Source organism: Halyomorpha halys, unplaced genomic scaffold, assembly GCF_000696795.3.
Source record: "Halyomorpha halys isolate HHAL.00 unplaced genomic scaffold, Hhal_1.1 Scaffold413.1, whole genome shotgun sequence".
NCBI classification, from domain to species: Eukaryota; Metazoa; Arthropoda; class Insecta; order Hemiptera; family Pentatomidae; genus Halyomorpha; species Halyomorpha halys.
In genome coordinates, this window is record NW_027104790.1 from 444,507 (window position 1) to 468,581 (window position 24,075).

Sequence of the window (24,075 nt, forward strand, 5' to 3'; positions counted from 1 at the left end):
TTAAAATAGGCTATGAATTGGCTCTCACCTTGTGACCCCAATGGCTGCTCCAGCTGTTCTTTATTAACCAGTAAGGTAGATGCCTATGAAGTAACCAAGTTCCTGGAATATCAGAAGTAATATCAAATATCAAAATAGAAACTATTTACTCATTTTTCATGTATGCATCACTCATTTTATCAGTTAAAGATACAAATTGTCTTCTTTATTATATAAAATAGCTTTGAAACGGGATTGGTGCTCTAATTGCTTCTCTAAAAGATCAAATATTACGATCTGGGACATGGGGTTTCAGGTCTGTAGACCTGGAACAATAAGGAGCTATTATGTATGTACACAATCTATGGATTGAACAAACCAATGAAAGAAGAAAAAGAACTTATTCAGCAGAGAAATTAACGTTCTTCAATTTTATTTATAATAACTTTTTCGCTAAGATGCACCATTTACCAGTTATAGGTCCCCCTCTCCCTTCCCCCCCCAAAAAAAAACCTAATTCTTTGCTTGATTAAATTAATTAGATACTAGTACTAAGTTTAGGGCCAACAAAAATGCGTCTTTGCGTTATATGCAGTAAAGAATTTTAATATTTGCAGATTTATGATCAAATCTGAATCATCAGTGCATCAGAATTCAATACTATTCAATTTTTAAGAACAAAGAAAATAACAAAGTGCATTTATGTGAACTCTAGTAGCTAGGACAGAAACTATGGTCTGCCTTGATATTGCTATGCGTAGATATTGCTAGGAATAGAGTTAATAAATCAGTAAATAAACCTTAAGTGCTAAACAGGATGAACTGATAAATCAGTCCATAGGCCACAGGAATCGTTGCACTAAGAACTGATTTATTAGTCCAGAGTCCCTAAAGCATTAATATAGTGTAACAGTCTGTAAATCTTCAATCAATATAAAGTGCTCACAAAAAACATAATTCAAAAACTGTAATTATTTTATAAATTATTATTCATACAGGATTGAGTATTACATCAAGTATAGACACAAGGATAGATCACATATTAACAATGTAAATAAGGAATTAAGGTTGAAAAAATGGAAAACTATATTTCTTTTATTAGTAATTATTTTAACGGCAATCAACTAACATTTTGGGATAGTAGATAAACTTACTTTCCATTTTAGTGCTTCCCAAACTACAACCAGTCAAAATGGGTTTATGTGTTCGATGACATGACCTATTCAATTAAGCCTTAAGGGATTGCATCTCGCAGAGGCCCCTCATCTCCAGATATTATAGTAGGAGTTTCTACAGAATGAGCATCTCAATACATAGATAAGTAATTCACTCAGACCTTGAAATACCCACAGTAGAAAATGTAAGTATTTAATTTGAATTATGTTCTCTTCACAAAATGCTATTTATTTTCTGTTTTAAAGGGATCAAACAAAAAAAAAAAAAGAAAAAGCCTTAAGGGAGGAGGAACTATCCTCCTTCACCATCTACATAAACTACAACTTGAAAACAAAAAAACCCATTACCCTTATTGACTTTCTACCTAGGGTTTTCTATTCACTACAGTTTTTTGTTTTTACTAACTAATTCAAGACCTTCTGAGTCTATCTTGGTTGCAAGAGACCACCTAAATTTCCAAGACATTTAAAGTGAAAAAGTTGTAAATACTTAATTCAACCTTAATTAGAAAAACAAAAAAATAAATGTGCAATATTTAGTAAAATAAAATAATACTTACGATGAATACCATATCCAACAATCAACACTCCATGATCTAACGACTTCGGGTTACACAAGAATTTGAGAGGATGTGATACACCACCTAAATAGAACTGGAAGTGCAAAAAAAAAAATTAATAATTTAAATCTCTGTTTTAGAAAGAACTATATTTTATAAACACTTTACCTGCATTGCATTCGCATTGATTCCAATAGAAATAGGCCCATTGGCGACTAACCATTTTGCCATATCTGTTTCATCATTTGAAATATTCACAGAGCTAGTTATTGAGACACGGACCTGTAATAAACAATTTAAGTTATAGCTAATTATACAAACATTGCTATTAATAAAAAAAAAGATTAATAATTGCTTAATTTTAATTTTAACAAATTATTTTAATTTTTAAGAAGTAAAATTAAAGGGAATAAAATTTCTGTATTCATATATTGTTATATTATACTATTGTAACTTTGCCATTTGGTTTATTATTTTCAAAAATGGACCTTCGTAATCGACCAAGAGAAAAAATTAACCCCATCTTGAAATTTTAGGTTTTATATTTCAAAATGCGTAGAATACAAAAACCAAATAAAAAATCCATCAGTGGTTTTTCTTCATAACTACTAAACAATTTTTTTTTTTAGATTGAGATTTGGTACCCAAGTCATAGATCACCTAACTATGATCCTAGTAACTTATCATTACCACCCACCATGTCATTTCAAAATGTTAGCTGATTTCAATTCAGTTTTTCATGTTTCATACAGATTTACCTTATATTTATGAAGATAAGACAAAAATAAGAAGTTTTATGGAATTACTTTTTTAAAATCTTTTTGTGTCTATTTTTTTTTTTATTTGGAAGGGTTTTGGCAATATTTGTTATTTATCAATATTAAAATTTGTTTGAAAAGAAAAAGTATTTTGAAAGATTTAATTCTGAAGTTCTAATTTTTTTGGGTACTATAATGTACTCGTATCAAGATATTGAAATGAAAGATATTTATAACTCTTTTTATCATTCAAAAATACTTATCAACACACTATAACAAGTGTTTACATCTAATTATGATATTTTATTACAAGAAACTCCCTTGCATAGCAATAGCTCAACTTATGTGTGGAAAAACAATTAGAGAATTTGGGATCTAGTCAACAGAAACAATCTTGAATCGAATAAACCAAATATATAGTTCCTAAAGAAGAGAATCTTCCTGATAAGGTCACTGTTTAATTTGGGTCTTACAGATTTGAACGTGTTAGTGAATTTAGTATATTAATTTGTACATAGGTGTGTGAGTAAAATAAATTAACACCATAGCATAAATAATACACAAATATTCAAAGCATTTTAATGACTAACCTCTGACTTATTGAAATGACATGTGTCATCACGTCCAGAATAAGGATAATCAGATTCAAGTTCTAAGCCACCTAATTCTTCAATTGCATGGTAAGCTGTCTCAAATAAACCTCCTTCACATCCACTGTCATACTTATCACAGTCCACTAACTCTGAAATAATATTTTAAATGTGAATATTCCATTTAATTAATTATACAAGACAAAATAAATTGATAGAATTTAACAAATGTAGAAGAATTTTTCATAGTAATACCAAAATCAGTTGAATGAGACATTTGAATTATTGGTGACTCTATTTTAAAGTTCAGATGACATAGATCTCATTATAAAAACAAGATAGGAAAATCATATGTTTCTAATCTTTATAGCTAAGAACCTCATAAGCTTCAAAGAAATTAAAAAATATATACGAGAGACTCTCACAGTAAAACTTCTTAGGTATAGCATTTATTGACAATTTTGTTATTTCAAGGTTAGTTTCACTTTTCAACTAGGCTAGGCTAATCAGCTATAGTGCCTAAAGAAGTTTTTGTCATAAAAAAAAAAAAAAAATTACCTTGTTCAGATAGTGAAATGAGTTTTCCAGTTTTAATAGCATATTGTCCCTCAACATTACCAGTCACAGAAAATGCCCAACAGGAACCACACATACCCTGAGCACAAAACACAAAACTTTTAAATAGGTATAATGGATATAAAAACTAATACTAACATAATATGCTTGGTCTCCACTTATCAAAGTTATAAAATTTCAATTTTTTCTCTTGGGAAAGTACTTTATTTGAAAAATTATGGGGCAAGTTAAAATTTAAAAAAGATCTTAGTCAAGTTTAATTAAAATTTTTAGAATTGTTTTAATTTCAATATTTTCAAAAATTATCACAAGAAATTCTGCAGCTGATTTAAAAACAAAATAATTATAAAGATAAAACATCGAACTTAATAAAACACTAATTAACACCAAATAAACCTTTTAAAATAAAATTCAATGAAAGATGATCCTAGTTTTCTAAATAAAACTCAAATTCACACAAATATCTTATTTAAATGTTTTCTTACAATCTTATACAAGCATTCTCGAACAGTACTACTGACATTCCATCGAAGTTGTAAAGCCTGGTGAGGCTTGCTAACAGATGTTATATAGGCATGATAATAGAGTTATATTCTTTTTCATAAATACCAACTTTTTAGGGTAAAGAGCTTTTGACATAATAATGAAGAAGACAATAGTGGGCACTAACAGAAAGAGGTATTTACCATGGGACAACCTTGGCCCTATTCAGTCTTTATATCAAGTTCAGGAATGTGATTAGAACAACCAACAAATCACAAGACTTTGAGACATCAGGTATTCCTTAAGGTTGTAGCTTAAGTTCTCTACTCTTTCTAACAGTCTTAAATCTGCCACTAAGGAAAGCAAAATTATAAAATTCTATTTTTTAGAATTTTCAAATGGCCTCGCTTTGCAATCTGTCAGTGACTGAGACCTTCCTCCTATGTACATAAACTTCTTTCTGAAGAACCAACTGCTATAAAATGAAAACTAACCCAAGGGAAGACCAAATTTATGAGAATAAGAAGGAAATTCCAGAGAATGATGAGGATACAGAGTATGAAGAGGTACAGATTAGAGTAGCTGGTTTTAAATATTTAAGTTCTCTCATGATCTCAATGAAAGCAACTATGTTAATGAGGAAATAATTCAAAGAATAGGAGCAGCTGGAAGAATATTCTGTTCTGGACAGGTTTTCTAGATAACAGATAGGCGACAAGTAGTAAGATAGAAGTGGAAAATTTGATATTCCTATCTTTCAGTGTTCTCCTAAATCTTGGACCCTCACCTAATACAGGAGTAGTATCCAATCCATAGAAATCGCACTACCTTTAAAAACTGAACATCACAAGCTAAGATTGGACACCTCCTTACAACAGACCACGAAAGAACTGCTAGGAAGACTTATGTGATCTATATATAAGGAAGGAGATATAGAGTAAGCCCACATGTTGAGGTAAGATGGTGTCTCAGAGGTATTTAGGAGGCAAGGGATAGATTGGGGCAGGAGAAAAGAACTAGGGTAGGATTGGGGCACCTTCTCCAGTCCCTATAGACCTCTACCTACAATATAGAGGTATTTGAGAAGAATATGATGATAATGATAGACTAAGACTACAGTTTGGTACAGTATTTTAGTTTTAATAAAAGTTGCCATGTTGAAGAAAATTCAAATAGAGAAACTAACTTGATTTTTTACAGGTGTTACAGCATTATAATTCCTCCAATCATACTCATCTGGTAAAGTAATATTAGGAGTAGGCGCTACTCCTTGATTAACAGCTACATCTGATGTTCTTTTCTTAAGTCCCAGGTAATGCTTCTTAAATTCCTTACCTAAAATGTAGATATTTTCAATTAAAGATACATAGCAATGCATTAAAATTTTAATACAAACCTGAAATTAAATTCACTTTTTTTTTCAAGATAATGGTTGGAGGTCCAGTCAGAAATAAAACAAAAGTAATGTAAAACACTATCATCTTAAATATTACATTACATATTTAATGTTCATTATTACATAACTTAAATATTGCTTATGAAATGTATATTATATATGTGTGTGTCTGTTTATACCTGATTGTGCATATAATATCTGCTTAATTATTTTATGTTCAAAAGTTTTCCCCACCCACATGAGTCTTCATGAAGGTGAAAAGAAGAAAATCTAAAGGCGGCAAGCCAAGGAAACTGAAGAAACTCGCAAGTGCTACCCGATTCCATTTGTGCTGATTTTTCCGTTGTTTTGGAATAAATCTTGAGCACAATTTTCGATATTCCAGCATTTTTGGAATTATTTCATTTAGCAAAGGTCAAGAAATTTGTGGAAACATCGCTGACATTTCATTTAGAGTCAATCAGTCACAACTAAAGGTCTTCTACTCATTTGCTTGCCATAAATATCTGTGCTTCCTTCATTAAACTCACAACAGCACTTAACATGTCTGTCTAGTTCACATGACCTTCACCATAAACATTTTTAATCTGTGCAACAATTTCAATTGGAGTTTTCGTTCCACGAGAAGGAACTTTATGAAAGCAAGCACCTCAAACTGATATACTTCATAGAAACGGACAGTATGAGTTTGGTACTGATGGTACATGGTTCTTTGATGCTCATTTTGTTTAGGAGATCCCTCAGTGTTGTCATTTCTTGACAAAAAAAACTCACACACCCCAATAATACTATTACTTTCTAGACATGCCATCAAATTAATAGTTTACTTTGAAGTAAAGGTCCTTTTTAATAACCCAACTCTAAATAAAGTTTTGAGTAACATAAATAATTGTCAAAATATTGTTATGCAAATATTTTTATTTGCATCGTCAAGCTCATGTATGCTTGAATCCATTTTATGATTTTTTTTTCTATTATTCTATTTTAACCAAGTAGAGAAATAAATTGAATGTGGACCTCTGAGACAAAAACTAGCAAATTTCAAACCAAACATTGCTTATATTGCAATGTTTCATCAATCACATCCTTCTCAATGATTTATGTAAAAACTTGATTATGTCAAAATATAATCATTTAGAAAACAAGTTTTTAATTTTTTTTTTTTCACAAATGGGGTCATCAATAAGAGAAATAATAATTTTTATGGGGTTGATGATATTTTTTTATAGGCCCTTCTCCTTTATTATATCTACTGTAAACTATAACTGTTTTCAGTTATTGAATATGAAAAAGAATTTCATGCCGTTTTTCAACTTCAGGCGCTTTTTAAATATTGCTCGATATATAGCTCGATTAATCTTAAAGTCTCCTCTTCCTGTTTTATGCTAATATTTCAAAAGTGATATAGGACCATTGCTCCCCGGGAGTCTTAGCGGAGTGGGTCCGGCGGGAAAGGATTGCCTTTTTTTGTGTTACGATCTCCTCTTATTATACAAATATATACCTAAGTACATATAAACATGTAACTGGTTATTATATTAAATAATAAGAAAAAAGATATATATCATATCTAAGAAAGAAACAGAATGATAATTGTCAAACAACTTTTTCAAGACATAAATAAATAAGTTAACAATTTTAAGATACCCAGTATCTTAAAGTAAATTTAGTTATTTACAGCATGTATTTTTGTAGCCTATGTTGTTATAACTAATTTCTAGGCCCCTCATTCTTCTTAATGAGTAAACATACGCTACTTCGTGAATACTGTTAGTTTAATAAATATTATGGGTCAGAGAAGGATAGTCAAAGTATGATCTATTCCATAAGAACAACTTAAATAAATCAAAACCCATCGTAAGCACCTAAGGCAGAGTTAGTTAATTTTTAGTTTTGGCAATTGACTATTTGTTTCACTCCTTGCAGAGATATTTAATTTTTTTTTTTATTTTATTTTTAATTAGTCATGCCATAACTTATTTCCCTGAGATTAGATTAATTCAATCAGATTAAATCTGTAAAAAATCTTAAAATTTAGTTGAGTTTTTTCTGCCAATTTGTATGCTTCATCACCATATTTAGTCTCAATTATTGAATTTAAGATTTCTGAACTCAACTTAATAAACATTTTTAGAGTCATTTTAATATAACAGTAGTATAAAAATCATTTGTATAAACAAAAATTTAAAATTGGCCCAACTCATTTATGAAAACAAACAACTGAACACATTATTTTGAGGGAGCAATGGAAGCAGAGATGGACTGAACCCGCTGAAAAGTTGTCGAGTCCAAGCTCGATGACCTGGAAGATATCAAGAGTAACGCCAAATTTATTTTGTATTACCTAGACCCAGACTTGGTCATTTGAACAAGATCAAAGAAAAGGAAGGTAAAAATTAAAAAAAAAAAAAAAAAAGAAGAAGAAGGGAAATAAATAATTTAAGATCAAAATAAATATTGAAATTGTAAAATTGAAATTTATATTAAATTTTTCAGAAGGGATTTGTTGGAATTTTTTGCACCTCTTAATACTTCTTGCTTACGACCTTAAGACATTTTAATTCTCCTTCACCTAATGGGTTTAATTGAAATAAAATCAAGAAAGGAATAGGAATATTGGTCTATTTAAAAAACATCTCTAGTCCAATGCTTTCTAGAAGTTATAAGAAGGGATAATTTAAATCAACATAAAAATAACACACCAAGAACAAGTAACAAAAACAGATTTTACAATAAAGCTATAATAAATAATTAACTACAAAAATAACTTTCTTAGTCAAATTTATGTTACAAACACACACATGTTTAATACTAAGCCAAACTTACAGTTAAAATATGTTAAAAAGAAAAAAAAAAATACAGCTAAAATTTAAGAAAATACAGAAACAGGTTAAGATCAAAAGAGCCTCAAACATACTCACTCGATAAATCTGAAAATATTGTTACACCATATTTAGCAGTTCCTTGTTCAGTTTTTTGCAAGTAATCAGCTTTCTTCATATTAGCTCTAAAAATTCTGAATCTTTTCTTAATTTCCTCAGTTGTCTTATATAATCGTTGAAACTTGTTAGTGAAAAATTTGAATTTGATGTAATCTTTGTCATGTTCATCAACACCAAGCAACTCAGCTGAATGAGAGATGTTCTAAAAATGAAACAGTAAAAGTTGGCACTATTTTTTTTCTTCTATTATATAACTTATAATTGCACATAGTCAAGGATAGTAAGCATTATATATATTTAAAAATAAAAAATAAAATCAATTGGAAAATTAGAAGTCAGCTAAAATATGATTACAAGGATACAGTTGCTAGTAGAAAAACTAAATAAAAGCGTTTAAATACTAAAATTACTGATTTCTTTTTATAACGGTCTTCTTAAAATCCAAAAGAAATTCTTGTATACATAATTTAAACATGGGCAATGTTCTTCATAACTAACCTATAACATAAAAATAAGCATCCTATAATATAAAAATATCCCTATAAAATGGTTTTTAAACCAAAAAATGAGAGAAGGAACATCCTTCTATCCCAATAGATACGAGACTACTAGCACCAATAGTTATGTGATTTGGTTTTTATATATTATAAGGTTATTATTTGATACTAGTTCACTAAAGTGCCAGTTATACTACAATAAAAATAATTTTTTTTCTAACAGTGTTAACACCCATCTACGTGAATTATGAGAACATCGTCTCCGACCTTTCGGAACAGACCTCAAGACTTCTGACCCATTGGAGTTCATCAATTTTTAATAATTATAACTAGTAATTTTTGTTTTGTTTTTAAAATTTTAATTGTGCTTAAATCGATCTTTTTATTTTAAATTTTGTTCTATATTTTATTTTGAAGGTTTTCTTTTTAATTTATTTATTATTTTTTTTTTTTATTAACTTAACTAATAAATGTTTACCATCCGAGCCAGCGCTTTTTTTTGTTTTTATTTAAGCTTTCCTATAAACAGACGGAGCCAATTTGAGATGGCTTAACACAGAGTGAAAGACAAAACTAAAAGATAACTCTTAGGATGGAAGTTTTGAAGCTGAAAACACTTAAAAAGCTAACAAATATGGTATTCAATGAATTGAGCTAGGTGGATGGCAGGCTGTGAAGTAACAGCTGTCAAACTCAACCACCCCGTCCATCCACTCAACTTTTCTTTAATACAGTTTTTCTTAGCGAATAGTTATTGGGACAATTTACTTTTTTAATTTTATAACTATAAGAGATTCTTGCCAATTTTATAAATATTCAGTAAGAAGATTAGGAGCTATTTTTATAACTAAGCCTAATAATCAAATGTGTTTACAATTATCCATTAATCTAGTTAATGCCTAGAATGAAATTAGATATGACCAAATTATAACTTATCTCATTTTTTTTAAAATTAACAACAAAAAAGTAAAGTAAGAAAACTTTCACAGAACCACCTATATAATACAATATACTTTTGCAAACAATGGGAAAGGAAAGAATATCATTATAATAAAACACCTAACAATCCGAAAATAAAATTATTTTGATTACCATAATTGTGTGAACAGGATCACATTTTTTGTTTGTTAAGTCCATTCTCATCAGCCAAGGTCTTTCCCAAACTGTGAGCTGGCAAAGCTGTCTTCCCTAAATAAACAGATAATAAATTTAACAATTTGACAGCAAGATATAAATTAATCTTAAAATATTTACAAAAAAAAAAAAGATTAACAAAAACTATGTTCCCTATGATTTGTGAGGACAAATCAATTATAAAATTAATTAAGTTTAATTTATAAACAAAGGAAAATTGGAGGTTTATTCTGGGAGAGTGGATTTTAAACATTTGTACCACTTTAAGATAAATTGAATAGTTAGTGCTATCAAACCAGAAATATTGCTACAAGCACAGTATTCTGGTTATAAATTATATCAGTGACAGACCATGGAGGTCTAAGTCCTCGAGTGATGTATTAGGAAATACATCACATGTTTCTTGACGTGGTTATAAATAAATTCGGTTTAGATATTACAATTTCTTTAAAGGTGCTATTAATGTTCACTTCACACCAACAGCTTATCATCCAATGGGACATGGAATGACCCAATAAAGAACTTAAAATTTTGTTTAATGAACACTTAAATCATTTAGATAGATATTTAAAATCTAAAAAAGTTTACTAACCAAGTTAATTATAAAATTATAATAAGAAATGTCCTTTTGAAAAGAGTTGGAAATAACAATTATACAATTTTGTATACTTTCACTATTAATTATGTTAAAAAATAAATATTAATAAACATTTCTAGTGGATTTATAATTTCCAATATGCTTGAAGTTTCTGGAAATTGTAGTATTGTTTTTAAGGCAAAGATTCAAATATCTGATGTCCTTACAACTGTATAAGAATTATTTAGACATCATTACTTCTCAAGAGTTGCGGATTGAAATACTATTTGACTCTAAACATTGAGAAATATAAAATTAAGCATTAATTTCTAGCTGTTGGTGAAAATGGAACCATAAAGTAGAATGATTGTCAGTTGTGCCCTCTAAATCATTCACCTCAAGCTCACTAGTTAAACCATTTTGAGGATTTCCATTTGGAGTGACCATCACTGGCCCACTTTTAAATTTCAGGAAAATTATTACTAAAATATTTCATCAGTATAATTTTTGTCAAAGTATCAGGTCATCAAGAATGACTCTGAAACCACCTACTACTCCTGAGCCTGTGTGTGGCATAAGCCGAAGCAACTTGATAAGTATCATAAAGGCAGCCTACAGCTTAAGAGCCAAGCGTCACTGGCATTATAAAAGACAGCTACGATCTAAGCTGTTCCTAGATAAACCCCGTAAGGGTTGGAGCGATGAACTGATTCGACTGGACAGGAGTTCTCTCAGGATAATTACAGGGATCAACACAGGTCACTGTATACAAAATAAACATATGTTTAACCTCAAGATTACAGAGTTACCCTTTACAGATTCTACAATACTGAGGATGAGACGACATACCACATTATATATTGGGATGGATTGTGTGGTGGATCCCCAAGCAGTGTGAGCTGATCAATCCCTCTAGTTTACATAGACTTCCAGGATCTTTATACCTTAAGCATTAATAAGCTTACCACAATCAATGTTGTGGCGCTAATCGCAACAGCCATATGATCAATTTTCTAATAAAAATTAATATCCCAATGAAGATAGTAATCTGTTATTAGGTAAATTATAAGTAAAGAAAGAGGAAATAATTTGAAAATTACCTGTTCTTGAAAACCACATTCCTTGTTGTTTCTATTTTCATTCTTCATACATCTAGTATCAGCTATTTCTACAAGTAGTTTATAATTTTTTCCAGATGCCACCTAAATGAAAAATATAATAAATAATTTTATAATAAACTTAAAATTCAATAGTATAATACAGATTTTCAAAATATTTTTAGAAAGATTTATTTAAAAAATTGTTTCTTCACACTAATAAATAATATATAGATCAATCATGAATAATTAATAATCATGGATGATCAAATCATCCAGTTTATGAAACCCACACTTTCATATGTTTATATATATTTATTATTCTATTTTTCATCCTTTTTTGGCAACATAAAACTTTATTTTGATATCTTAAATACTTTTTGAAATGTAAGTTTTCACAAATTTTAGAAACAAATTTTTGTTTGCATTACTGAGAACTGTAGTCCAGTGATAGTTCAAGCAGAAATCTTATATCTTCGGAAATTTAAATCATATCACATTTATTTCTTCACAAAAATTTTAAGAATAACCAACAGCATAAGTAAAAAATACATTTAGCAAAAAATCTATTCAATGGTACACTCATTATCAGCTCAAACTTGTACTTCATAAATACTTAAAGAAAAGAAAGTTTAAATTTTAAAATAAGATCAAAGACAAAAGGTACTCCAATAATCAAAATATATTTTTTTCTTCACTAATCCCTAAACTATAAATTGATAGGATTTGAATTAAACTGGTGGCTTTTAGAGTAAAAATAAAACAATATATAAGGCTTAGATATTTTTTAAGTGATTATAGAATTATTTTATTATCAGGACACAAAATAAGGAACTACCATCATCAACCAAAGTTAAAAAAATTTAAGTACCTGCAATGATCCTGAAACTATTTTCACCACAGCTTTGTAGTACAATGAGTTTGAGTTTTTGTTGAGTTCAGAAGTGATAAAATTTTTTATATCATCAACACTTTCAGATTCCAAATCCATTGGTCTCATCCCTCCAACTAATGCCTATCAAAATTTCAAATTCTGATAATGAATGAAATTTAAAATTTTCTTTAATTCATAAAATTTAGTATTATAATTTTACAAAACATTAAAGACATATACAACTAATAATAATAAATACTGAAGAAAAATAACTGATTTATACACATGTGAAAAAACTTCATATTTAATTCATGGACAGAACAGGAAAAAAAATTTATTTTGTAAATTATTTTTATTTTATTTTTTTTCTTAGTAATTATTTTACTTTTAAATATCAAGATTTAAGACCCAACAACAAATATCTATAGCTGATTCACATTCACATTTCGAAAGAAAAAAAAGGAATAAATAAAAAATAAAGTTTACAAAAAATTGAAATGCTCAATTATAACAACTAGGTTAGAATAACATGATAGTATTTATAGTGAAATAATTGAAAACTAGAACCTCGTCCAGACAGAATAAAAAAATTATTGGATTAAAAATTACAAGACATTAATATGGCACTTGATAGCTGCAATACAAAATAATGAACAATGAGCAGGACCCACTGCAAGATTTTTGTTTTGGAACCAGCTGATTGATAACGAAAATGAAAAAACAAGATAATGCTAAAGATGTTTATCCAATCACATGCCTAAATAATATAGATACATTAATGATCTCTACTGTTATTAAGAAAATTTATTAATATATCCTCGTGAACAAGACAATAATAAAACAGTAATCAGTCAATTAAATATTGAAGGAAGTTTTACTCACTGATTACTTTATAGGGGCATGTATGTTAAAGAAACTGAGGAATGGCATTTTTCCCTGGATCAATAACCATAAAGCTTTTGTTTCACCAGAAAAAAAGAAGAAATTTCCATTAAAAGACTGTAGCAATTAGCAATTGCTCATGATCAAGCATCAAGCAGTTGATACTTCTTTTTAGAAAGGATTTTAAATCTAGAGAAAAAGCTTATAACATTGTTCTCTCCGTGAAATATATTTCTTGTTCACATAAATGACACGCTTATAGAGGATTATTAAGAGACTTTAGTCATAAAGACATCCCTCTATCTAGAAGATTATAAAATAATCTAAGTTTTTGACAAAGATATTTGTTAAATCTAATTGAGTAGAATAAAGAAAACAAGGCATTCAGGGCACTCAAAAATTTTAACTATTCCTTAATATTATTTTTATATTAGGGATCTTATAACAATTACAAACCCTTCTTGCTCGGTTGCTAAGTGTCTTGTCTGTTTTAACCTCCTTACATGAAAAATTATTATCTAATTCTAATCGATCATTTTGAGGATCATGCTTAATCCGAACAGAGCATACCATGTGATTCTGGAAAAAAATAAATATTTATCAACAGCAATAACATGGAACAACCTATATGTATAACTAAAGGACAATAAAACCAATACCTGTAAATCAGGAAGCAACAAACAATCTGATTTATCATGAGGCCTTTGTTTTGTACAGTTGGTGTTTCCAAGTTCAAGTGTCAGCGAAGTATGATGAATTCCAGACTTATACTATAAAAATACCAATAAAGAAATTTGTATTTAGTACATAAATAGATAGATGCATAATTTAAAATGAATACATTACTTCAGTTCAAAAATTAAAATCAAATGTCGTCGAATTTACTTTAGGTATCTCTCTTCAAACAGAGAAGAATTAAAAACTGAGGTCCAGAACTCTGGAGACCCCACTATAGATCGACTAAAAAATATATTGGAAGAGAATAGTTCACCGTATGAAGTAGATTGGAGGAAGATAATCCAGGTGGCGATCAATAAAGATTTCAAAATAGTAACAAAAAACTATTTATAATTATGAGAGATAATTGACCGTGGATGACGTACTAGGAGAAGATGGTTGAAGTGCGGTCAAAATGAAACACAAATAAGTTAATGTAACTTATTTAATTGTGCCAACGTTTCGGCTAGAGTTTCTAGCCTTCATCATGGCTAAGAACAGAACAAGATAATAACCAATAAGTATAGAAAATAAAAAAGAAGAAAATGTAAACAGAATGACATAAAGTGAATAATTTTACAGAATAGAATTTATAAAATGAAGTGATGAGAGAAGTGGAAAATAAAATGTATACATAGGTAATTGAAAAAGTAGGTAAAATAACATAATTAAGGAAATAAAATAAAAATGAAGTTATATAATGCAAAGAAGTATGAATATATTAGTAATTAATAATTAAAAAAATTGAAATATGGAAAGAAAAATAAAGTTGAGAGAAAGAAAATATATGTAATTATAATAATTGATAAAGAGGCAAAATATAAGAAAATTTTAACAAAAGAAATGAACAGAAGAAGAAAAAAATTATTTTGAAAACAACAATAACAGTATATACTAATAACGTGGGTAAGGAAAATAATAAATAAAAACTATTTATTTGCACCACTTTGCACTTTACAGGGCTTCGTCAGGGCTGATAGGAATGATGTTCTTTTACCAACTGTCAGAATATTCTGTTACAGTTGGTAACATAACATCATTCTTATCAGCCCTGAAAAAGCCCTGCAAAGTGGGGTGAAACATTGGTTAAGAATAAATAGATTTTGTTACTATTTTGAAACCTTTATTGGCCGCCACCCAGACTATTTTCCTCTAATCTAAAAAACATATTATAGTGATAAAATATCACTCTTTTTAAATAAAAATTATTAACTGTAACCGTGAACAGAAGATAAATATAGGAAATGGAACAGATAAAAGTGATTATTAGTAATAATATAAGAAAAGTTTATTAATGTTAATAATGTGGAGAAAACATGGTTATTTTAATAATAAAAGAAAATATATGTGTTTAATATGCAAAAAATTGAAGTTATATCATAGGTCTATATTAAGAATTATTTATGATTTATAAATAATTCTTTTGAAATATATGATTATTAGATGCTTTAAAATACTTACAGCATTTTAATTCATGGCGTTGATAAATAACATTTATTCAACCATGGGTAAGTGAAATCATTATAAATTTATTGGGTTATAAATTGGGATATTTTAAATATTTGAACATAAGAATATTTTTTGTTAAGAGACCAGAACAGTGCAGTCGCAATCAAAAAGATGCCAATCGCTGTGGAATTATAACTGATGATATATATACAACAATGAAAACTTGTTATTTTAAATCTATAAAGTAAATTAAATCTTTAAAGGCTTAAAAACTAATCAGTAATTATTTTTTAACACAAAAAGATGGCAAGTTACAAAAGAAAAAAGACATTCATCTGTTTACTTTTTTAACCAGCTTTAAGCACTTTAAGAAGAGATCAAGCAGTCTTTTCTGAGAATTCATGAAGACAATATGTATGTCTTTGTCTTAGTTCTTTCTCAGAAGCCACTGAAATTATACTTCTGCGGTCTCTCAAGAGAAAATTATTAATTTGGATTAATTAATTTTTTGGAGGGGCAGGGTGTCGAAAAGAACCAGTTTCAGAGCATGGTGGAAACCATTATTCTGGTCTCACTAGGAATCCTACACCATAATTTGTATTAGATCTAAGCTGTGTATTGTCAACTCTATGAATCTAAGTATTTAAAATGTATCAACCTTGTCACAAATAATTTTCTCTCATCCCTTTTACTATTGTCAATTCCCTGTGTCGGATTTAAGTAATCCGATATTTTTGGTTCTTTTTTGAATTTGCGTAAAGTCGGGGTCGGAGGTCTCATTTTCTGATGCCACCCCTTTCCACTGGATCCTGAAGACGCCAACACTGCAATGCCGCCCCAGCCTATGCACCATGCAAGTAAGAACCTGGGTCATGTTTCATAATAAAGTACAAACTAATACTATTGTAGATTTATCTTAATTCAATTACACAGACTTGTACAATAGTAACTTGTACTTCAGTATTTTTTAATTCCTGTAATATCATTAATAGTCATCCCTATCATGAAAAAAATAAGTATTAATATTATTACCACACTAGTTTCTACACTTGTACTATGAACTAATACTATTAGCTTTCATTATGAAACAGGGGCCTGGCCTGCCCACACCATCATGTCAGAGTCCAGAACACGCTGCCCAGCTTCAGAGGGAGAAGCCACCTGTTACATGAACCTAGGCGAAGATTCATGGTTTTCACCATTTTGTCCACCACACACCTGGACGAGGGAAGCGGCCATAGGACGCAGAAGCGAGACTTCGAACCCAGTCACCAGATAAGCGATCACTATTTCTTAATATATGATACCACCCACCAAACTTCTGTTATCATAGCAATAATCGAAATAATTCAAAGTCTTTTCAGCTAACACACCAACACAGTTGCCCCTCCAGAGAATTAATATTTGAATTAGAAAGAAATATAGGCTTGTTTATTAATAACCAGAAAGGTCTCACAATTTCAACACTCCTTTGTTCCACAATAATTATATAAACAATTCAACATACACTTGGGATACCTGAAGTAAGAAACGGACAGGTCCCGAAGTATACTGCCTGACTGATCAGTATGATGTGTATTAGCAACCTTATACAGTTGAGCAGCCACTCACAATTTGTTTTTGAGTTCCCCCACCCATAAACTCTAGTACAAGTTATTTTTAAAGCAAGAAAAATTCATTAAATGTAATCATGATCAAAATAACTATGTTAATGTTCGTTTTATTTTTTTAAAACTGAATAATTTTATAGAAATAAAAAAAAAAAATAATGTAAAAAAGATGGGAAAAATAAAAATATAGAAAAAGAAAAAGATTAAAGAACTAAAACAATAAGAAAAAAATCATGTACTACTATTATTTATTTTAATATTTATTGACTATGCTTATGTAATATAAGAATAATAAGCAATTGTCCAACTAGTCTTAGTATGCTGTGTGTATAGCAACCCAACGCAGTTAGGCAGAACTGCTTTTTGAATAAAGTGTTTCTCTGTTCTCTATTATTAAACTACACTATCATTATAATGTAATTTTGTAAAATAAAAAATAAAAAAAGGTACATTCTATTTTATGTAAAAGAAATAACTCTTGTTATTATAAAGTAGATTTAAGTTTTGTTTTCATAACATCTTAATCCATACATAACTAGTCAAAGTATATCATTAATCATGATATACATATACTTTGACATACTGATATGATTTCACCTTGACATTAATCAAAATATTTTGATTCAGATACTTACATATTATATTCACAATTCAGCATATTTAGTAAAATTATGTGCTCAATTAACTTGTTTAACAAGGGTATTTACTAACCTCATGATCAGATTCAAGGATATTAGCAAGTCCAAGGACATTAATAGAATTGAGACCATTATTAATCCTCTTAATGCCAAATTCTGCTAAGCGATTTCTATAATCAGCATTATCAAAGTCAGTCTGAAGGGATCGTTCCTTCTTTGCAGGAGCACATTCGCTTTTCACTACCTGAAATGTCAACATTAAAAGTATTTAACATTTGTGATCCACATTAACTATCAAGTCTCACGTTTGATCGAACTTGGCATAGATATTTCTCATTAGTTAATTAGAGGTACTGTGAACAAAATCAGCCCTCATCAACCATTCTAGTAATGAGTGAAGAGGACATTAGCACTTAAGAATGATATAACTGATTTTAATGAAACTTGGTATGCCATTCTCATCGCCAAACAAATAATTATGTAAGAATAAATCAACTAGTTCAACTGATCATCAAAACTACAGTACCACATCCAATCTTTAATAAAATTTGTATACATAGAATACAATCACTTCTTTTAAATATTATTAACTAAACAGAGTTTTAGAATTTTATTTTAATAAATTAAAATAAAATGTTAAATGACTTATTTCTACAAACCATGATAAAACAAAATACAATATTCGCACACAGTATCAATGCATTCAATTTTATTCAGTCAGTTACCAATAGAGTGCAGTTTTTAACAAAAACTTAACAACTTGTAGCTTAAATTTTCAACTAAAGTAAAGAATTAAGAAGGAATTATAGAAGCAATAAAAAAAATTGGTACTAGTGAAATCAATGATTTTCATACAAAAACAAAATAATCCAATATATGAAACAGAAAAATGTATAAATAAACAAATGGAGAATTTATTAGAAAAGAATATTCCACCAACATTCTCTTCCAGGCATAGAAAAGTAAAGTATCACTTAAATAAAAAAATGCAATAACAAACCTTGGCATTATGAGGAGACTTATCAGCAAATGATCTATAAATATGAAGTTTACAAATCTTCAATGGTCCCACTTCTTCAGCCAAGCAGTTTTCATTGACACCCTCTTTCTCTTTGCAAGATGTTGTTTTAACTTCTGCTGATATTACATACATAATACCATTAACAAGCTACAAAAATAAAATAAATAAATATAAACATGATTAGAATTTGCAACATGATTTCCTATTATTTTATTTTTTACATGTTTTTAAATTTTTTTTTTATATTTGCACTTATTTCAGATCTGTATTAATTTTTGCCATCACAAATAATTTTTTTCCAAATTAAAAGACCTCATTATTTATTTAAACTTGAATTCCACAAAGAGAGATATCAATAATTCTACAGAGTTAATAAGAACAAATATCGGCATAACAAAAGAAAATATTTAAAAAACTGTAATTAACAGATGTTATCACCTCTCTCTATATAAAAATATCTATGTATTTCTCTCTCTATATTCTGAAAATGAAAGACACATCAAAACCATTTTAGATCAGTAATTACTACTTTTTTTTTTAATCTTAGTATAAACATCGCTAAATAGTGAAAAACTATTTTACTAATTAAAGATGAAAGTAAGTGAGGCATGAAAAAAGATAATGTCCCACCCCTACAGGACTACTTCTTCAATTGCATCTTAAAAGCTGATTTATTCTTTTTCTTTGAATCATTCCTATAAAAAAAATTTACTTTGGTTGGGAAAATTTTTTTTTTTTATCTTCAAATAAGAAGTACACTTCTACTAAGGTGAAAAAATTAGAATGATGATGGAAGATTGTATACAGCTAAGTGCGAACTCTGACAAACGTTTTGTTTTCTTGAACTTATTTTTTATCTCTAATTATAAAAGAAACAGAATATTTAAGAAAAAATATGACAAGAACCTTCTTTGTGGCACTTATAACATTAGTTAATATTCTTTTGTTGTCATCTTCATCCAATTCATCTAGAGTCTCTATTCCCATTTGAGCCAGTTCCCTCACTTGTTTAGATTCTTTGATAGACACATCAATAGGTTCTCCTGGAAGAGATCTACAAAAAAGAAATTATAATACTACTTTTATCATTATTAATATCTTGAAATAATATCGCTTAAATTAATCAAAAATATTAGCCCAATGGTTAAGATCTCAGGTCTTTATTAAATACAGTTTAACCAACCTTAAACCATTAAAATTGGAAAAGAACAATATTTTTATTCCAAATCCCAAAAAGGATGTGCTGAATTTGGAATCATGTATAATGTATTCTTTTTCTAATCTTATAAATAGTATTGTATATGCTATTGTTTCTTTTATAGTGACCATTTTGTTATTTTGCAAATATTCGTCATTTAATTGTCGCTTTTCATTGATATTCTTTTGATATTCTAAAAGCATTAGTTTGATACTTTAGCCATCAAAATATCATACTTTTTTATAGCTTCAGTAAATATGTTTGAATTTATTTTAAACAGTGAATCACTAATTTTTATTTTAGTCGATCCCTAGCATCCTCCTTATACCTAACAAATGCTTTCAGTGAAACACAAAATTCTCTTCCATAATACACACTCCTGCCTTTCTTAACTCCATACCCTTTTCTACAAAACGGCTGATTTAATAAATGTTTCAATACACCCTAATGGAACTCTATTCCTTCCCTAATTCATAATGAACCCTACCTATAATTGAATCCCGTCTGTATTTCAATCTTGATATCTCCACCAACTATAATTATCATTTTTCCTAGTTCAATGTAATTATCTGTAAATAACAATTCTTTTTTTAATTTGGTAGTAAAAATATATTTATTTTTATTACAATATGGACATAAATATTTCTGTGGACATACTAAAAAGCCAATACATCATTAGTTTAACTTATTCTCAGGCAACATCAGGTCCAGATAAATAAATTGGGTTTCATTTCATTTCAAGAGTTCTATCAAATAGAAGTAATCATTATGTTGTCTTAAATGTAAAAAGTTTTACCATGTTGAATGTAATAAGTATAAGATTGTAAGCAACCCTATTTAAAGTCATGTTAAATGCATATGAGCTCTTAGCAGATTTTTTGAGCAACTTGTTTTATAAGCCTTCCTTCCAAAACTTCATTTTATAGTAAACTTCTATGTTTTGATTTAAAGTAATTTATTACAACATGCCTAAAGTATGTGAAAAGTAGAAGTGTGAAAGTCTGGCTTCTTGAAAGTGCCTTGTTGATCTTCTGATTTGTGAGGAAAAAAATCAAGATGACATTATATAGACATTACACCATTGTTATTATTGTCATCCATTGCTTTATTAGTTTTAAAAATATCCAAAACAATACTAACACAATCAAAACACAAACTACAAGCAAGTAACCTAACACAACAAACAAAACAGTGACGAGCTTAGCTGATTTATTGTTTGATGTCATTCTCCATTTAACAGACCTAGCACCAGACTCTCAAAAGGAATTTTAAATTTATTACAAGACAGAAGTTATCCCTATGTTTCTCTCATTCTGCTGACTTATTAATATTGTTTATTGGGTCTAACACTATTGTATAATCAAATTAAGGAAGGAAGAGAAGTTTCTCCAACAAGCAAGCAACCTTTTCTGTCAAGAGTGAGGTTTGACAAAATAGAAGTCAATCCTACCAAAGCAGATCTCAACCCATCTGGCTTCTCTTAACCCATTTATCGCCACTAATTTTTTATTTAAATTTTGCTGTAAAAAACAAAAAAATAGTGGTTTTAAATATAACCGTTTACTTTCATAGTTATGACCTGATGTAAAAGCAACACCAGTGCTTAGGTGATCATGGAAATTAATTCACCTTTTGGGTTGAATAATAAATACCTCACCACCTTTGCAGAAGTTTTATGAGAAATTGATTAAATAAGATATTAAAGACTGGAAAATGTTTTATGTTACCTAGTAGGGTATGGTGAAATTCATCTTATTATTCTATATTAAGAATCTATTTTAATTAACGACATTTCAGCACAATTGCTATCTATCAATCCATAGTCTTCCTTTTTGACCTTAATATTGTTAATACAATACTGCTCTTCTTTCTTAAGTTTATGATATCATTTTGGTCTTTCGTCTAATAAAAACTTACATTAGAATATATTTTATTTTATTGAAAAGTAAGGAGCTTTCTCTAAATTCATTGTTAACAAAAATCTGCGAGTTATACTTGCTGTAGCTGTTTCACTGAATAAAATATGTTTTAAGGCAATTTTTAAAACAGATGAAAGACAAAATTAGGTTCACAATGGATACATTATAAGACTGGGTAAGGAGTACTGTAATAACGATATTCAATACAGTAAGCTAGCAATACTAGCTATAATTGAAGATGGGGCAATGGTCTGAAACATTATTAAATATTCTTATCTATATTACTATAACATAGAAAATTTTCTTAATAAAGAATAATTAAATAAGGAAGATCAATTTCCGTACATAAGAAATTGATTTTTTATTATTATTTTTTTTAAATGATTACAATATAATACAAAATGTTTTTGTATAAATTTATAAGAAAACAAAATTATTTAACACTAAAAATATGAGGTAGATAATCACAGTTGGAATGAAAATTCAAAAAACATTGAACCCTTAGGAAATATTAACAACCATTTTCTAGATCTTAGCAATATTTGGTAAGTTGATATATTTTTACCTACACGATTAGTTCCAAAATAAATTACTTTATTTTTTTGTATCATACCCAATAAAATTTTGGATTTTTTTTTTCGAAGTGAATAAAACCATCAAATTGCATTCTTCAAACCAATCGGCACAATTATTCCATACAATCTAATTGGTTTCTTAGAAAATTCCTTACACTAATTAGAACAAAGGTCATTTAAGAACTTCATTTCAATGGTATACACAGACCATTCAGGGCTGGAGGAAGATATAGTTCTGGAACCCACGATGGATTTAGTATTAGTCCCATCCACCCTAAATATAAAACAGTAAACCCAGCAAGTTTTAATTTAGAAATAATAGTGTTCTAGTTTGATTAAAAAAGAGTGTATGTACTTTTTTCAGTAAAATTATCATTCAAATACAAACAGAAAACTTGTTCCTACAATGGTATCTCTGGAAAGTGGGTAGTAAGCTCCGTCAATCCCTTCTCCCTGCTGGTGAATGTTATTGGATTTTTATCCAAAAAATCTCAGGTTCCATTCTTTTCTTCTTTAATTTTTTAGCATTCGCCACTGCTTTTTTGGATTTTATTTTTAACTTAGATTTCTTCTAAGCATTTAGTAATGAGTAAGGCATTATTGGTATATTTTTTTGTATCTCAAAACTCAATATTTACTAACAGGGTGACACTGTCATCAATGACTTGAAAGTCCTTGATGGTGTGTTTACAGGCTAATGTTATTCTTGTAAACACAACTAGAACATTAAAAAAAGTTGGATATCATTAAACCTTATATTGGACTTACGTTTGATCTTTTGACAATATATCAGTACAGTTAAAAGTTTCAAATCATAGTTAATATTTCAAATAATAAATAAAAATTAGCACATCAAAAAACAAATTCTTCAGGTTTATATATCAAACCATAATGCACATAAGATCTGACTTAAAACTATCCTCCATCTACTCTCAGTTCAATTTGAATACTTTTTTAATGATTAGTTTGTAATCGAGACCAAAACATATTTACATCCACTACAGACATCATAAAAACTAATGCCAATTATATTTATCAAGTATATGTCACGCTTGGAGGAAGAGTTTAAATATTCCTATTGAATAATCGTTTTAAGGCTGAATACTTTACATCACACTATATTTTCAGGTCACATTCTCCTTTTAAAGAAAGCGGTCAAGAAAGGCTCTAGGAAGTATGATAATATTGTAAATTTTGAGTTTTAGATTTCTGAGTAAAAATCATGAGCAGTAATTTTATGATTTTCAGGGTTGTTTTTTTTTCTTTCAGAAAGAACACATTTCTTAGGAACATTTTAGACCTTTGATTTCTTTTACTTTCCTAAATATTAAAAATACTACCCAATACTCATGATACTCGTATATATATCACTACTTTGCTTGAATAGTGGCACATCTCACAAAAGAAAAAGTTTTGATTTAATTTTTA

At 28.8% G+C, this 24,075-nt stretch overlaps 1 protein-coding gene across 2 annotated transcripts in view; it reads right to left on the reverse strand.

Moving 5' to 3' along the window:
* Window positions 1-24,075, reverse strand: part of LOC106682432 (putative cysteine proteinase CG12163) — a 31,173-nt gene that overhangs the window by 3,595 nt on the left and 3,503 nt on the right. Inside the window, exons 4-18 of one of the 2 annotated variants that reach the window (XM_014423279.3) lie at window positions 19,862-20,009; window positions 18,935-19,102; window positions 18,008-18,178; window positions 14,180-14,290; window positions 13,977-14,099; window positions 12,636-12,779; window positions 11,768-11,869; window positions 10,049-10,144; window positions 8,439-8,661; window positions 5,308-5,456; window positions 3,621-3,717; window positions 3,063-3,214; window positions 1,883-1,996; window positions 1,715-1,808; window positions 29-102 (exon numbers count right to left, since the gene is read on the reverse strand). In XM_014423279.3, the coding sequence (XP_014278765.1) occupies window positions 29-102; window positions 1,715-1,808; window positions 1,883-1,996; window positions 3,063-3,214; window positions 3,621-3,717; window positions 5,308-5,456; window positions 8,439-8,661; window positions 10,049-10,144; window positions 11,768-11,869; window positions 12,636-12,779; window positions 13,977-14,099; window positions 14,180-14,290; window positions 18,008-18,178; window positions 18,935-19,102; window positions 19,862-20,009 (1,966 nt within the window). The remainder of the gene's footprint in view (window positions 1-28; window positions 103-1,714; window positions 1,809-1,882; window positions 1,997-3,062; window positions 3,215-3,620; window positions 3,718-5,307; window positions 5,457-8,438; window positions 8,662-10,048; window positions 10,145-11,767; window positions 11,870-12,635; window positions 12,780-13,976; window positions 14,100-14,179; window positions 14,291-18,007; window positions 18,179-18,934; window positions 19,103-19,861; window positions 20,010-24,075) is intronic. The other variant, XM_014423280.3, reaches the window with a different exon arrangement.